Genomic DNA, 15,245 nt, shown 5'->3' on the forward strand with positions numbered 1-15,245 from the left:
GTCTAAAAGATGACCGATCTCAGTTCAGAAACATGAACACACCTCGACACTTCCACAAGTCCAATCTCTTTGATCAGTATGTGGTTTCTCATTTGTGAGATCAATGGGGACTTTTGTAATCAAAAACATTGTCTCTTCCTTCAAAAGGAAACACATCCAATTGCAGTCAAGTTGAGAATTGTTTTGTTTTTTACACTTGGCTGCTTGAGATTACAAATTCCCAAGATATTCCCAACTATTTTTGCGAAATTTGTCAACGTAACATAACTCTTCGCTCGGCACCAGTCCATGCTGTTTGATTGCTTCCTTGGAATGGAAGGCGTCCAGAATCTAAATGGGCATCTGTGTCACCCGCAGGACTGTTCCGAAACCACTGAGGAAGACTAAGGTGATGGACATGAAAGGCCGGCGGGTTTTTGAGGTTCCTCTGCTCCTCAGCGTCCAGCAGACGGGAGAGCCACTTCCACCCAGCATCCTCCGAGCGTTGGTCTACCTGAGGACCGAGTGTTTGGACCACGTAAGTAGCCAAAAAGCACGAGCAGCCTGCATTGATTTAAAAAAATGTTGTACATGAGCGGGAATCAGATCCATTCTTTCAAAGATTTAATGAAACCATGGGATCCAGTACAGACTAAGACCATTTCAATATATATATATATATATATATATATATATATATATATATATATATATATATATATGTATATATAATTTAAAATAGTTTCATCACATTGTGCTTTTTGTGATAATTCAAAACATACATTACAACGAGAGTAAAAAAAAGAAAAACCAGGCCTAACAAAATTCAATATTTGTAAATGCAAAGCGTTGTTTGCTTTTGTTGAAATGTTCTCTTTGCGTCGTGCTCTCTCTCAGGTGGGTCTTTTCCGTAAGTCGGGGGTGAAGTCTCGTATCCAGTACCTGCGTGAGCTGGTGGAGTCCGACCCCGACGGCGTTTCATACGACGGTCAGTCGGCCTTCGACGTGGCCGACATGGTGAAGCAGTACTTCAGAGACCTGCCTGAGCCCATCTTCACCAGCAAACTCTGCGAGTCCTTCCTCCACATTTACCAATGTGAGCAGTCATCACTGCAAATTCACAATCTAACATACTCGGCATCAGCAAAATAAAATGCAAATGCTGACATTTAGTCGATAACACACATTTTAATGTAGTAGCTGACACATTGACACACTCAATTTATTCTGGATAAACTGATGTTTGCGGATCTTTAAATTAAAATTCTGGACCATACCACTGGTTTTACCCATTTGAACCACCTATCACGCTGTCCATTTTCCAAAACATAGCATTAGTTTTCAAAATAATTTAATGATATGATACAAATACATAATTACCAAAGGTCAGATACAGAAACAGTTTTTTGCCAAGTACCTTACACATACAAAGAATTTGGCTCAGCGATGCATTTATAGAGATTTTAGTCTTGCAGGAGAAAGTTAATCCACGGCTGTGAACATTGAGTTGGCATTATTTTCTTCAAGTTCAAAGGCATAATGAAAATATTGACAGGTTATCTTTCTACTTGCAGATTTCCCTAAGGATCAGCAGCTATTTGCAGCTCAGGCGGCCATCTTGTTGCTTCCCGACGAGAACAGGATGGCACTGCGCACGCTTCTCTTCTTCCTGCGCGACGTGGTCTCCTGCGTGGACGAGAACCAAATGACTCCAACCAACATCGCAGTTTGCCTGGCCCCGTCGCTTTTCCACCTCAACACCCTGAAAAAAGACGCAAACGCAGCCAGGTGAGCCGAGGCCCCCGACACAGAGTGAACTCTGTTAGAACAACAGATTGATCTGCATCAGGTGCACATTCACTGACACTCAAAGCCTATTTCACTCTGAAGAACATTTTCACTCACCATCCCAGAGTAAAAGATAGAAGTGAATGTAGAGTCTGAAGCACATTGTCACGGTCACAAGCACATTACACCTCTGCTGTTAGGTGGGAATTGGCTAACTGCAAATTGTTAACATGATATTTCATCTAGTTTATTTTCTGATAATGTAGGTTATCAGGAAATACCTTGAACTGTTTTGACAAAAAAAAAGAAACTGCCCAGTTTAAAATATCTCCAGATAGTTTTTTATATTGCTGTCAGAAGGATGGGATATCGATCTAAAAACATATAGTAGAATGTTATATAGTGGAAAGATTACAGACTTTGTATCGTAGTTATCGAGCTAAAACGTGCAAAACCAACAAGAAATGAGTTTACTTTAACAACCAAGGGTGTAATTCCTATTTTAGTTTACAGTTAGTTAGTTAGTTACATCCTTAGTATCAGTTGTAATATTTTACTCACCAAGTAAATGTTTAGAGTCCAACACATGATCGCAGAGGATATGATTCTTTGCAAAAAAAAGCGGGAAAAAATAAAAATAACTGTCATTTTGTTACTCCTGTAGTGTTTTTGCTTCAGGCTGTGACTTTGTCGTGGTTCACTGTTAAATCTCAGCCTCTCTTTTAGCCTCAGCTTTCGGGTAATGTGTGCATGTGTGTGTGTGTGTGTCTGAATGTGTGTGTTTGCCGTTACCCACGGCAGGTTGCCATTTAGGTGCCATAGAAACCTGTTTTTCTTCCTCCCTTTGTGGCTTCATTCAACATCATGTTTCCAAGGCTCTGAGTTCTCACAGATGACATCGCCTCTGGATCCGATCCAGCTGTTACACTCGCAGCTTTCTTCTTCTCTGTGATGAAAAGCTGTCGGCACAGTTTACACAGAGAGCACATTACATAACCTCCAACAATTTCCATCTGGCCTCAACTTCACTCCCAGATATGAAAATCTATTTTATGTTTGCTTTTTCACAGAGAATCCGTCTGGGCAGGGAGTTAGAAATGGGAGAGAGAGAGAGAGAGAGAGAGAGAGAGAGAGAGAGAGAGAGAGAGAGAGAGAGAGAGAGATGGCTTATGTTATGTATTTTCTTACTCCCCTTGTGTGAACGCAATCTTTATAAACTCCCTCCGTCAGTTCAACTGATCGATGAAGGACAGACGGAAGAGAAGGGAACTGCCGGTTTTTAAATGATTACACGATTGCTCATAAACATGTAAAGCGGGACAAGTTTGCGTGTCATTCATGCACTAAAGTGTGTATGTTTTGACATGTAGGCTTTGAATTTTTGTGATTAATTGTCTGTTTTCTTTTTTTATTATCTCATGCTCATATTTGTTCGATTGTGATATCTGGTCTTGATGCAGCAATTTGCATTTCTCCAAGACAATGTTCTCCCATGAGAGACAATAAAGTAATCATATCTTTATTGTCAAGAAGGCCCAAGACCAAACCCAACAATGTGTTGGTCCATTTCTCTCTGACTTCCTGTCTGGGGCTCTCAGCTCCAAGCCCATTTGGTTTCTACTGAAGATGTCAAACTTTAAAAGCAGCTCGTCTTTAAGGCTCAGTAAATTCCTGAAACAACTGATTACTGTAACAAACAGGAGGAAGTTGCATTTGTTGGGGACTGTTTTTTAGCTGCCGATTAATTCACATTTGGTGCTCTAGTACAGTGATTGTCAACCACAGTGTGCCGTGAGAGATCGTCAGGTATGTCGTGAGAAAATGTCCAATTTCACTTAATTGGTCCAAAAAAATATTATTTAGCTGCCGCAAATAATGTTCCATTGTTGAGCATCTGAGCCTGCAATATAGTGGCTGGCCTAGTAATTTCCTATAGAACAGGTCTACACCTTGTTCTGCTATTAAACAAACTAAACGGACGTATGTTATTGATTGTATCTGCACACAGTGGACAGAGAGAGAGAGGCGAAAAATATGTTGCATGCTTTTCACCAGTGGCGGTTTTACATGTAATTACGCCCCGGGCGAGACCCCCTCAAGTGCTGATTTTATCGTATGCCGTTAATAGGTCATGCATGTGCGACTCGCCGATTCTTGTCAGCTCACTGCAGACACTAATACTGATACAACGTGATGCTCACATATCTGCACTCATTCTGTTTTGCAAAAAAATAGCTTGTTGTTTTCCACAATAAGCTATTTAGTAGTAACTAAATATTAGTTATTTTTTGCACAGATATAACTTTTTCATTTTTCTAACAAAGTGATAACTAGTACTGTGAAGTATTACTTTGTAGTACTGTAAGGTACCACTATGTAGTACTGTGAGGTACCACGATGTGGTATATCCGTCCGTCTGTCAGTCGCTCCCCCCCTAAAGCTGTAAACCTAGGGGAAACACTGAATACTCTTCCATGCCAGTAGGTAGCGCAATAATTACTGTATATGCTGTATTATGCTACAATGTGACATTCTGTAACCTTTTGGGTTGTTGGTGTGCCGCGGGATTTTTTTATTGTAGAAAATGTGCTGCGGCTCAAAAGGTTGAAAGTAGTAAATATTTGGGGCAGCAGGACGTTGTATGTCGGATTGAGTCTAATTAAACTAGTGTGTGTGTTCACAGTAACGAAGAAATATGTCACGCAGTGTAACACATCGATGTGTTTTTAATAGTATTTGGACAACAGTGGAGCTCCATGGCACAGAGAAAGGAGCTACAACAGGCTTTGATAAACACAATAGCTGTTCGTTGATACATTCATTATTGGTCCATCCTCATCTCCTTCTTTTTTCCATCCACCCTGACATTGTCTCTTTCATCCACATCTTCCTTCCCCGACATGATACCTCCTCCTCCACATCGTTTCCTCCTCTCAATCCTGTAATCACTCTGCTTTCCCTAACTCCTCTTCTTCTTCCTCCCTTCTCAACCGCTTCCTTTTTCCACTTTGTCTCTTTGCCTCCCTTCCAGGCTGACGGGACAGTAGATGGAAAAGACAAAACGACACAATCAGCACATTGTGCTCCCGTCTCCTTGAAGACAAAGTCCCAGGCTGTCAGAGACCACGTTACACTTTGTGGTGGGAATAATAAATCGGAGAAAAAGTCTGCTGCTCCCACAGATCTATTAAATCTCATCCTCTCAATCTTTTTTTTTCATATTTCTGCTTGACAGAACTAGCCACGCCTGAGATATGCACTTTTTAATGGTCTAACTTCTCATCTGACCACTTCGGTTTGTTGTAAGTGTTGGTCTTTAAATTCCCCGTTTTGCACTCTTTTGCAAGAGCGTCATCTTTTTCATTTTTTTTGTCATCATAAACTATAAAAACATAAAAGATAAAACTTTATATAAAATAAAATCAAAGAAAAAAACTTATTGTTGCGTAAGCTTCTAAAATAACCTGAATCTGTCCGTTGCAGTAATCCTGACTCTGATTCCTTATCTGCTGCCTGTAAAAACTGCTTCAGCAGACTGCTTTGACGGCAGCATGTCATATGTTTCACACCCTCTTCCCATTTCCTGTCAGTGTGTTTCTTTTATTTAACTTTGCTGTTCTGGAAACACTGGCACCTGTCTGTTCTCCTAGTCTGTCGGCTGTTGCTCTCACTGAACATCGGTGGTTCCTCGCTGCTGCTGAATAAAAACACGGTGGTGTATCTCATCCTGTTGTGCCCAAATCCAAACCAGGCTCATTGTAATCTCATCAAAAAAAACCTTTGTCTCTACTTTAGTCGAGATTGATTTCAGTATGCCTGCTGCCATTATCAAACAATACAATTGACCTTGACCTTGTTCCTGTTGTTTCTGAAGGTCAAGTCATAGGAAGTACAGCCTGGGCCGCCCAGACCAGAGGGACCTGAGTGAGAATCTGGCTGCCACCCAGGGGCTGGCCAACATGATCACCGAGGCTCAGAGACTCTTCCAGGTATCCATGGCATAATATACTATGATATATTATATTTTTATGGCTCACTTGGCTTTGACTTTTTTGAGTTTAATATAATTTTACTAAACATTTTAATGTGACATACTGTATTATGATTGTTTTATGACACCATTACCTGTTTATGACATCTTTTATCACAAATACATAAAAAAGTAATTGTATGGTACGGTGAGAAAAGCCATAGTATATATAGTAAGTCCTCAAAAGTAATAAAATATAGTATGCCGTAATTAAGCAATAAGGTATGAGAGGCAGTACTGTATCGTCAATAATGTACAGTTCAAGGGTGTTGTTTGGCCCGACGATAATTATCTCTCACTGGAAATCATCACAATTTTGTGATAAACTATGAAACCCTTTTCATTCCTCATCTTAGTTTCCGGTTTTACGCACTCGCTCCCCGCTAATTAGATTAGTCTGCTCGCTCAGAGTGTTATCTGCTCTCCTCTCCGCTCGCCCCCATTATTCACCGCTGCCATTCTCATCAAAGGTCATTCCCCCCAAAATATCAAAGTTTACACAAACCATGTTTGTCTGAAATGACAACTAACGTTCGCACAAAATCTACCTGTTATTTTGAGTGCGCACTTATATGGAAAGCTCTGGTAAATGTAAACAGGCTTACAGTACTTTATGGCTCAATAAAGTACACCCCGTGACTCACTCTCAACCAATCAGAATGCTTGATTTCATCTAGCCGTATGTGATAATATAGTAGCGGTATGTCAAAAAAAGTCTTAATATAGAATGTTGAAAACAAACTCATTAGAAAGTGATATTGTTGTATAGTATGTTGAAAAAAGTGTAGCATGTAAAAAAGTATAGTACAGTAGGTTATAAAAAGTAAATGCATACAAAAGTAATAAAATATAGAATATAAGTCATAGTACAGTGTGTTGGAAAAAGAAATTAAAAAGTCATGATTTGTAATAAACATGCATTGGTTCAGTTACTCAATTCCCACTGTGGTGCTTTGTTCCCACCCAGTCTATCTAAAATAAATGAAGATGCTTTAGTAGTCCCAGGGGTTATTACAAACTAAGACTATTTAAATCAATGTGTAGTAAAAGTAAATTAAAGTGTGTTGCTGATGTAACAGGTTAGAACTTAAAGTGACGGTGTGGTCCTAAAAGGTGTGAAAATGTAATCCAGGTTTCCTGCATAGAAAAACACTTGTGATGCTTCTGAGAATTAACAAAATAATGATAACAGATTTAATTTTTTTTATCCTCTGTGCAGCTTCCAGAGTTTTGGCCCGGTCAGCGTTCAGGTGCTGCAGGCTCCAGTGAGGACTCCCTCTCTGAGGGAGGAGGAGGCCCGGCGTCCCCCAGTCAGAGTGGAGGTGAGGAGGAGCAGGAGAAGAGAAGGAGCAAGCTGCAGCTGAGCACCAAGCACCTCTTGAAGGAGGCCAGGGAGAAGAGCAGAGGCTGGGAGAGCCATCAAGCCCCAGAACATGTGGATCTGGCCTTCAAGAAGGTGAATGGGAGAAGTTAGATGGCATAAGGTAATGGGGAAATTACACAGAAGGAAGATAGTATAGCATTTAATAAACCTAATTTAAAAAAAAATCATACAATAGTATGTCACACAGATATCATGTAAAAAAATAAAAAAAAAGTCACAATATACTATGGCGGCTCCAATGAGTCCTAATTATTCCGTATCCATTGGTCTGCAGATGGACGATGGCGGCCTGCTGTGGATGTGGCGCGGCTCCGTGGAGGTTGAAGTCCCAGAGAAGGAGCTGCTCCATCGGCTGCTGAGGGAGCAGGAGCTGTGGGAGGGGAGCCTGCGCCAGGCGGCCACCATCCAGACCGTGTCCAAGGACTCTGAAGTCTACCGCTACCTCCTTGTGGGCCAAGGCCACGCCCTGAGCTCCCGGCTCCCACAGGAGCATCTGTTGCTCAGGTAACAAGGCGAGGCCGGGGCTCCACGGGCATCTGAGGTCTCAATGTGTGGGACCGAGGAGTCAAAGCCAAAACAACTCTGAAAGTGTATTATCTCTTCTCATCTCCACTCTCTCAGGACCTGGCAGGCGGACCCATCTTCCGGCCCTCTATACCTGGCCTCTGTATCCACGGAGCACCCTGAGGTGCTGTCGGTGGGGGTCAGGGCCCACGTCCACTCCTGTCTCTACCTGCTGGAGCCCACCGGGGCCCGGAGGACCCGACTGACGCACCTCTGTCGCACAGATACCAGGTGAGGATCGATGTGGGGGGAACTCTGTGTTATTTAATCACCAGGGGGCGTAGAGGCAGGCTGAGGCTGCAGCAGATGTTGCTGTATGTGTGAAGGATACCTGCAGGGTGGTCACAGGTATCGGGTAGTTTTATGGACAGATATTACTGAAATAAAATAAAAACACAGGAGGCTATATTATAAGAGGGGCTGTGCGCTCACTAACCCTTGCTGTTGTCAGACCATGCACAAAGTTTAATTAGTTTTTTAAAGTGCTTAAGTTGGTTGAAATGACCCTTTTTAAACCATTTTTATGACTAACATTTTGCATGAAAACATGTTTAAAGGCCTAATCTGAAATGCTTCAAAAAGAGTTTCATGACTTTACAATTGAAATATATCGATATGTTGTTTGTTTAAGGAATCAGAGTTCTGAAAAAAAGCACACATGTACAAATGTAAAGCTTACCACTTTAGAATTAGATACTATGACCTATACAGTCAAAACTTTAATTACATAATTATGAATTAATCAGTCATAATTAACAGTTTGTCAATTGTTTCGAAAACATAAAAAAGACACACTTGGCTATATTTATTTTGTCTTAATTCCTTCATAAATAGCAATATATGTTTGACCGCTGGCAGATATCAGACATGTGTCGACATAACAGTTATAATAATAGTAAAAATGTCAGAATTGCCCTTCATGTAATAAAAGACGAGACAGACGTACAAGCAAGGGCAAAGGGAGCTGCGGGAACTACAGAGAAGCCGAGAGGATTTAAGGCTGCTGCGAGAAGTCTATTAAAATAAATATCTGAAGACAGCACTTAGTTAATCTCATCCGTCTTAATTGAGCCTGGTCTGTGTTCCTGACCTCTGCCAACATCTATCTGCGGCGCCATCACAACCTCCCTGTAGGTGAGAGCGCGAGGAGGACAAGCAGCCCTTCTTCTCGTGATTCATGCCCTTTGAAACGAAGCTGCAGCAGATTTTCTGCTGCTTACATGATCAATTTGACTCCCGGCGGAGCCCCGCGGCTCCATTTGTCTCAGTTGATTAAATGAAATGGAGCTCTGTGCGACGCGAAACAGGTGGCAGTAGCGCCTCTGTCACGGAGCGGCCGGGCTCAGAGCATCTATGTCATTAAACTGCGCTGTAGTTTTTTATTTTTTATTTTCTTAACAGCCCAGGCTGCAGGAGACGGCAATTGCAGATTTGGTCAATTTAGTTATGAGCACAGAGTTTTCCTCTCCACAGATGCAATATAGTGGAGAACACAGAGAGCCGGAGGGGTGGAAGATGAAAAGCTGATAACAAACTATACTGTTGGAGGTTCATACCTGCCAAAAAGCACGCACTAAGTCTCACTTAAACTCACTTTGTGCAAAACACAATCATCCTGCATGTCTGTCATTAAGACATGATGCTGTGCTTAAAAAAAGTATACAACAAGTACAGCTGAGGCTAACGGGAATGTTATTGCAGAAATGTAATCATAAATAAAAATAATTGGACAAATTGTAATTCTGGGACGCCAGCTCATGCTTTTGCTCGGCTGTCTCACAGTTCTGACCTAGAAAGTGGAAACTCATAATCGTGAATCAGTTTCATCATTTTGATCAAATGTTTTATACTCATTAAGTCAAAATCGCAGCCATAACTTTGATTTACAGATCGTAAAGTCAGTCATCACTTTTGATTGAATAACTTTTCGTTCATTGTTTTACTGAGAAACATTTTTTTATTTTTTTTGTAAAGTAGAGCAAAGACAGATCTGATATGTAGCTGTGTGATTACCTCAGCAGGCTTCATTACAGTCAGCACCCTGTGTGTGCGTGCTTTTGGGCATTTATCTAAAACCGTCTCACGGAGCAGCGCAGAGGTGAACTAAGCTTTGATTCCAAGATCACTTCCAAAGCCAGTGCTCCTGTTCTACAAGAGTGATCCTGGAAGAAAGGAGGGAAAACACCCAGAGGGATGAACGCCTTCACTCCCTTTCTTTTGGGCCGTCCCCTGCTTCTTTCTCGCCGTCAGTTTCCTCTCGTGACGCCGCTCGGGCTAAACGTCTAGACCGTTTCTGTACAACCTCGCCGTGACATTAATTGGAAGCGCTTGCTAACTTTCGAGACGAGACAACAGATCCGCAGCATCAAGGTCAACGGGGCTTTTTTACGAGTACCGGCCTCCCATCGCCTCCGGAGGAATTTAAATACGTTGTGGCCTCGGTGAGGGGGAATCGATAGCGGTCTGTTTAAAACTGCAATGAAAAGCATAAGGCGCATTATAAAATCATATGTTAAGACTATAAGAGTGTGAATAATAGCATAATAAACATCTTCTTTTTATGAGATGTTTTAAGAACTTAAACTTGTTGCTCCCGGCAGACTGTTCCTGTGCTGTATGAACGATTAGAAAGGCCTGACGGGCAGCTGGCACCTTGTGGGTATCAGTGCTTGTATCAGTGTATGAATGATACAACATGTAGTGTTATAAAGCGGTTTGAGTGGTCGGAAGACTAGAAAAGCGCTACATTTGTGTCAAAATGTCTTTTATGAAAAAGGTACGGACTCTCTAAGAGGAATTATTCAATAAAATTCAGCTCAAAATATAAAAAAAAAAACGTATGTAGCACAAGAAGATATCATTTAAACTAGTCGCAGAAAACATCCATTGGGAAGGACAGCTGCATTAACAGAAACATGTGACACCTGTTTAGCGCTCAACACAAAGTGTGTACTTCTGTTTTAAAAATGTATCCAGGACATGTTTATTCATGACTGGGATATTAAGATAGATTTAAGTTGACTCCGAAGAGCCTTTCGCCATTATAATCTTAAAGATGGGAGGCATGTGGATGCCCCCTTCTTAGATACATGATTCTATAATTACTGTATGGAACATTGTCCTCAACAAACCGTGGAAATGGGTAGATTATCTTTACAGTATCGACGACCTTCTGAAAGCTTTCTCTGTTTTAAATGTGTATTTTCAACCTTTTTCCTTCGCTGAAAGATCTTGTTTGTTTCATCTCCCAGGGGCCGGTCGCATGAGTGGCACAGCAAAGTCAGCGGACATCTTCTGGCCGCCGGTCTCCTGGCGATCAGGGACTCCTTCAGAGCAGAACACAGAGAGACCAAGATATGAGCCGATGCAGACGTGGCAGCTGAAGATGACGACGTCGGATGTCGAGTACTCACCTCGAGCCTGCAGTCTGGTTGAACTGCATCCCTTCCTCGTGGCAGAAGGCTGGAAACAAGAAGACAACAACTTGCATCCTTTTTCACAAGACTTTCTCTAAGTTTTCAAAGTAAAACCACTCGTGGCCCATAGCGTAGCAAGCAGGGAAGGTGACCTATGAGGGCTTCCCTGAAACATTTGAACCACGTTCTTTTGGCTTCTTTTAGAGTTGCTGCATGCGTTCCCTTTTCTTTTTTTGTCAGTGACCTTGCAGTTTGCCAGCAGCACCCCAGCACTCCCTGCTGCGTCTGTTACGCTTCACACTCAAGTTCACACGCAAAAAAATAATGAAAATGCAAACCCTGGCGAGCTATGTCAGAGGACGTTTTGATGGGAATATGAAAAGCTGAGGCCTGATTTGGCTTCTAACTGAGGAAAAAAGCTGAGATGAAGCACTTTGGACAGTGTGGTGACATGAAACATGTTTTTTGTTGCCTCAAACTAAGAAAAAGAGAATCACAAATTGAGTTATTGTTCCCCATCGTATTCTTTCCTGGAGACAAGGAGAGAGGCAGGGGAAACACATGGCAGCTGCCTGGATGAACACAGGAAATATGATAGACAGAATATGAGGAAACAGACTTTCAGCCACCAGACATTTGGCTTCAGTTGAAAGGAGAGAAGAGGAAGAGTAGTGAGTGGATGGCGAGAAGGCAGGAGGACGACGGCGTCTGTGCTAAACCCACAGCGAAGGAACAAAGCAACGCGGCGGAGAGAAGCGAGACCCGGCAGCCCTGAAAAAAACGCAGAGGTCACTCGATGAGGGGCGTCGTCTCGAGTCTGATGCCATGACTCGCAAACAAAAACCATCAATCCTCCATGTTCCAACGCCATGATGAAGTGAACCATCAAGGCGAGATCAAATCCCAAGAAGACACACATTTCTCTTCAAACACAGCACAGAGCAGCTGGATCCAGCTGTGACCAGGTTAGCACGACAGTAAAAAAAACAACTGCCACCCACGTCCCTTCATCCCATTCGAGTGACTATTCTAACGCTATAAATTTGCACCTGTGAATTTCGACCCATTTAACAAAAGTACACAAGTGTGTATGTGTGTGTGTGTGTGTGTGTGTGTGTCAGTTCAAAGACGAGCGATATCTACCTCTCCACAGGACGACGCCGCAGTTACGTGGCTTATAAATTTGACGGAGGCCTTTTTTTTGGGGGGGGGGGGGGTTTGTGTGTTTTCATCCCACCACTGTGACAGATAAACGACCAGACAACTTTCCCCTCTATGCTTCCTGAATATTTTAACATTTGTATTTATTCTTAGTCAAGAGCCTGATGTCCACACGTCTCTCTGTGCTCGTCTTATTTCATGTGGCACTCGAGCGTCAACTTCACTTTCCGAGTTGGCTCGTCCTATATATTTCAAAGTGTCATCGAATATGAGTCAAGGAGTGTGTGTGTAAAAAGCAAAAATGCATTCAATGTATATCTTAACAAACAAATCTCACGTCGGCGTGCCAATCTCTTATTTAACTGCGAGTAGTGTTCTCTTATTGGCGTGCGTGTGAAATCTCGATTTATCAGTGCCAAACACCTAATTAAAATGTTTATTTCTCCCCAAACCTGTTTCCTGCTGTTGTTTTTTTCCCTCCTCTGTGACTCGTCTAAGTGCCAAACAGATTACTGACTGTAATTTCAGGGGAAGATGGGGAGGGAGGGTGATAGCAGGCAGAGTGAAGACGAGGTACCACACTGCGCTGCTGAAGCGCAAGAGATTAATAAGCCTGGCGGTGTGGTCGCACTGCTGACTTCCAAAAGACTTGAGACTCTCACCTCTTTTCTCGCGCTCACAACACCCACTTGTACGCTTATTTACATATCTTATTGATTCATCTCCGAGATCAGATTGCTGATAAACACTCGGAGCAAGAGACAGATGCCGCGCAAACGCAATGTGATGTAAAAATACTTCTTGTGGCGAGGACATCATGCCCCGGTCTAAACAGGATTTTAAGGAAGAAGGATAATTTATGCAAATTACAAATAACAGAAGTGCAGAAGTGCCTGCAGGCAGCTTTTAATTTCTGCACGAGTATGTTGCTTCTATATGGAGCTAAAACACCACGAGGTAAACTCAAGGTCAAAGGTTAAAGGCAAACAAAGTGGTTAGTTGGTGCCCCAGAGATCACATGGTTTGATCACATTCAATAAATTTTCATAATAGTAACCTTAAATCGAATTACTCTGAAGTGAAATGAGCCGCCTGTAGTGCTGAAATGGCAGAATCATCATAAGCTCTGCAGAGCTTTTTATTCTCTTTTATCACAAACTAGAGATTGAAGAAGAGGAAATGTCAGACTCATTTATCAGGTGGACAGCTCCAACCGGACGATGTGGTTACTGCACATCTGCTGGATCTGAATACATTTAGCTGTAACAACAGAGAAAAAGTGGCCAACAATGAATGAAACTTGAAGCACCAAATACAAACATGCACAATTAAAAGTATAAACACTTTTTCAACACTTACTTTTATTTTAAACTATTACAATTTAAAACTTTCGCTGGTTTCCTGCAAGTTGATGGAGACAAGAAAAGTTAGTGGTTTAATATTCACTCTTATTTTAACATTGGTTTGGTCTCCATTTAAAAGGGGAAATATCTGACTCTTTAAATGCTCGGCCATCAGTGGGTTTTCACTGGAAGTGGCTGCCTGCTGCTGCTGCCGCCTGCTGCCGCCTGCTGCCGCCTGCTGCCGCCGCTGCGTGAGAGCAGTGACATGAAACAAAACCTAGAAGCTAAAAGAGGGAAGCGCTCTGTAGGCGGGTTCATCCCAATAGTGCAGCTTTAAGTACTAGAACACAAAGATTGTACAGTCATTAAGAAAACATATTTACCTTCCACCTCTGGTCTGCACGTCCCGGTCCCTGCCCTCGAATGTTAAATCCACTCCTTTCGGTAGTGATGTGTCCTTTCGTGTCGAGGCTTCGATGCGCGTGTCGAGTAATCCAGGTAGATTTTGGTGAAGCGCATATCGAGGCTTGTGTCGAAACTCAATGGATTTCCCCCTTCCTCTCTGTACCCAGCTTCATGTGTGCCTGTGAAAGGGTATTTCATAAAGCAGGCGAAATAGTCTCAAAAAGCCCAGCACTGTGGAAAAGTTCTTATTTTTACTTAAAAAATTGGACACATCAACATGGACTAACAGAGCCGAGACTCGAAACACAGATCCTCTGACTGAAAGTCGGATATTCTAACCACTGACCCACAGTCACATCACAACCCTCTCCCAATTTGTTTCAAGTTTTGATTTTGACCCCGCCATTATATCATAAAGATAGACACCATATTAATAAGTTAATAATTGATGTATTGGCATAATACACATAATTTATTCAATTTAAAGCTTCACACACCAAAGCCATGGTGTCGTTATGATCACTCTGCTTGTTTTACATGTATTGTCCACTTGGTGGCGCAGTAGAGCAAATGAAGCTCCATGAAGCTTCGGCACATGAGCGAACCAATTGGATGGAAAGCTTCAATACTTCAGGAAGCTTCATCTCGCCATCACTACCTTTCGGTTTCCACAGGCAGTTTCTCCAAACCGCTCGGGCCTTCACACAGGGACGACCTCCCTGTCACCATCCCGCCTCTCTAATCCACCCCGAGACGCGGGAGAAAGGGAATAAATATCAACTGAAGCCACCGGTTGATGAGATCCGTCCATCCCATTGAGGCGGTGCAACGTTATTGCTTCCGAAGGCGTTCGAGAAGCAGCAGTGTGGCAGTCTCTCCCTCTCCTCCCTCCCTCCCTCTCTTTCTCTTTCTCTCTCTCCCTCTCCCTCTCCCTCCTCCCCTCCCCCCCGAGCGACTGTCAAAACACCTTTAACACTGTCCTCTGCAGCAGCTCAAAAAAAAAAAAAAATCAAGAGGCACGACTCTTTGAAAGCTAAATGAATCTTTCATGAAGCTGGGAATTATTGCCTGAGAAGGTACTGAGATGAGCCATAAAGTCCTGGGACTTATGGCACGACGAGAGACTACTAGAAAGAAGATATTTCATAAGTTTCAAAAGATGGGTCACAGGCACG

The 15,245-nt window shown here is 42.5% G+C and overlaps 1 protein-coding gene across 1 annotated transcript in view; it reads left to right on the top strand.

The window, feature by feature from the left end:
• The window catches only part of LOC306753893 (rho GTPase-activating protein 7), a gene marked incomplete at both ends in the record, with an annotated part of 94,689 nt that extends 83,584 nt beyond the window's left edge, over positions 1–11,105 (top strand). The window contains 8 exons of the mRNA XM_079237807.1: positions 358–517; positions 877–1,075; positions 1,554–1,767; positions 5,642–5,756; positions 7,017–7,253; positions 7,456–7,685; positions 7,803–7,976; positions 10,997–11,105. Of these exons, the coding sequence (XP_079093933.1) occupies positions 358–517; positions 877–1,075; positions 1,554–1,767; positions 5,642–5,756; positions 7,017–7,253; positions 7,456–7,685; positions 7,803–7,976; positions 10,997–11,105 (1,438 nt within the window). The remainder of the gene's footprint in view (positions 1–357; positions 518–876; positions 1,076–1,553; positions 1,768–5,641; positions 5,757–7,016; positions 7,254–7,455; positions 7,686–7,802; positions 7,977–10,996) is intronic.
• Between the last annotated feature and the right edge of the window lie 4,140 nt (positions 11,106–15,245).

This window comes from Taurulus bubalis, assembly GCF_910589615.1.
Source record: "Taurulus bubalis genome assembly, chromosome: 2".
NCBI lineage: Eukaryota > Metazoa > Chordata > Actinopteri > Perciformes > Cottidae > Taurulus > Taurulus bubalis.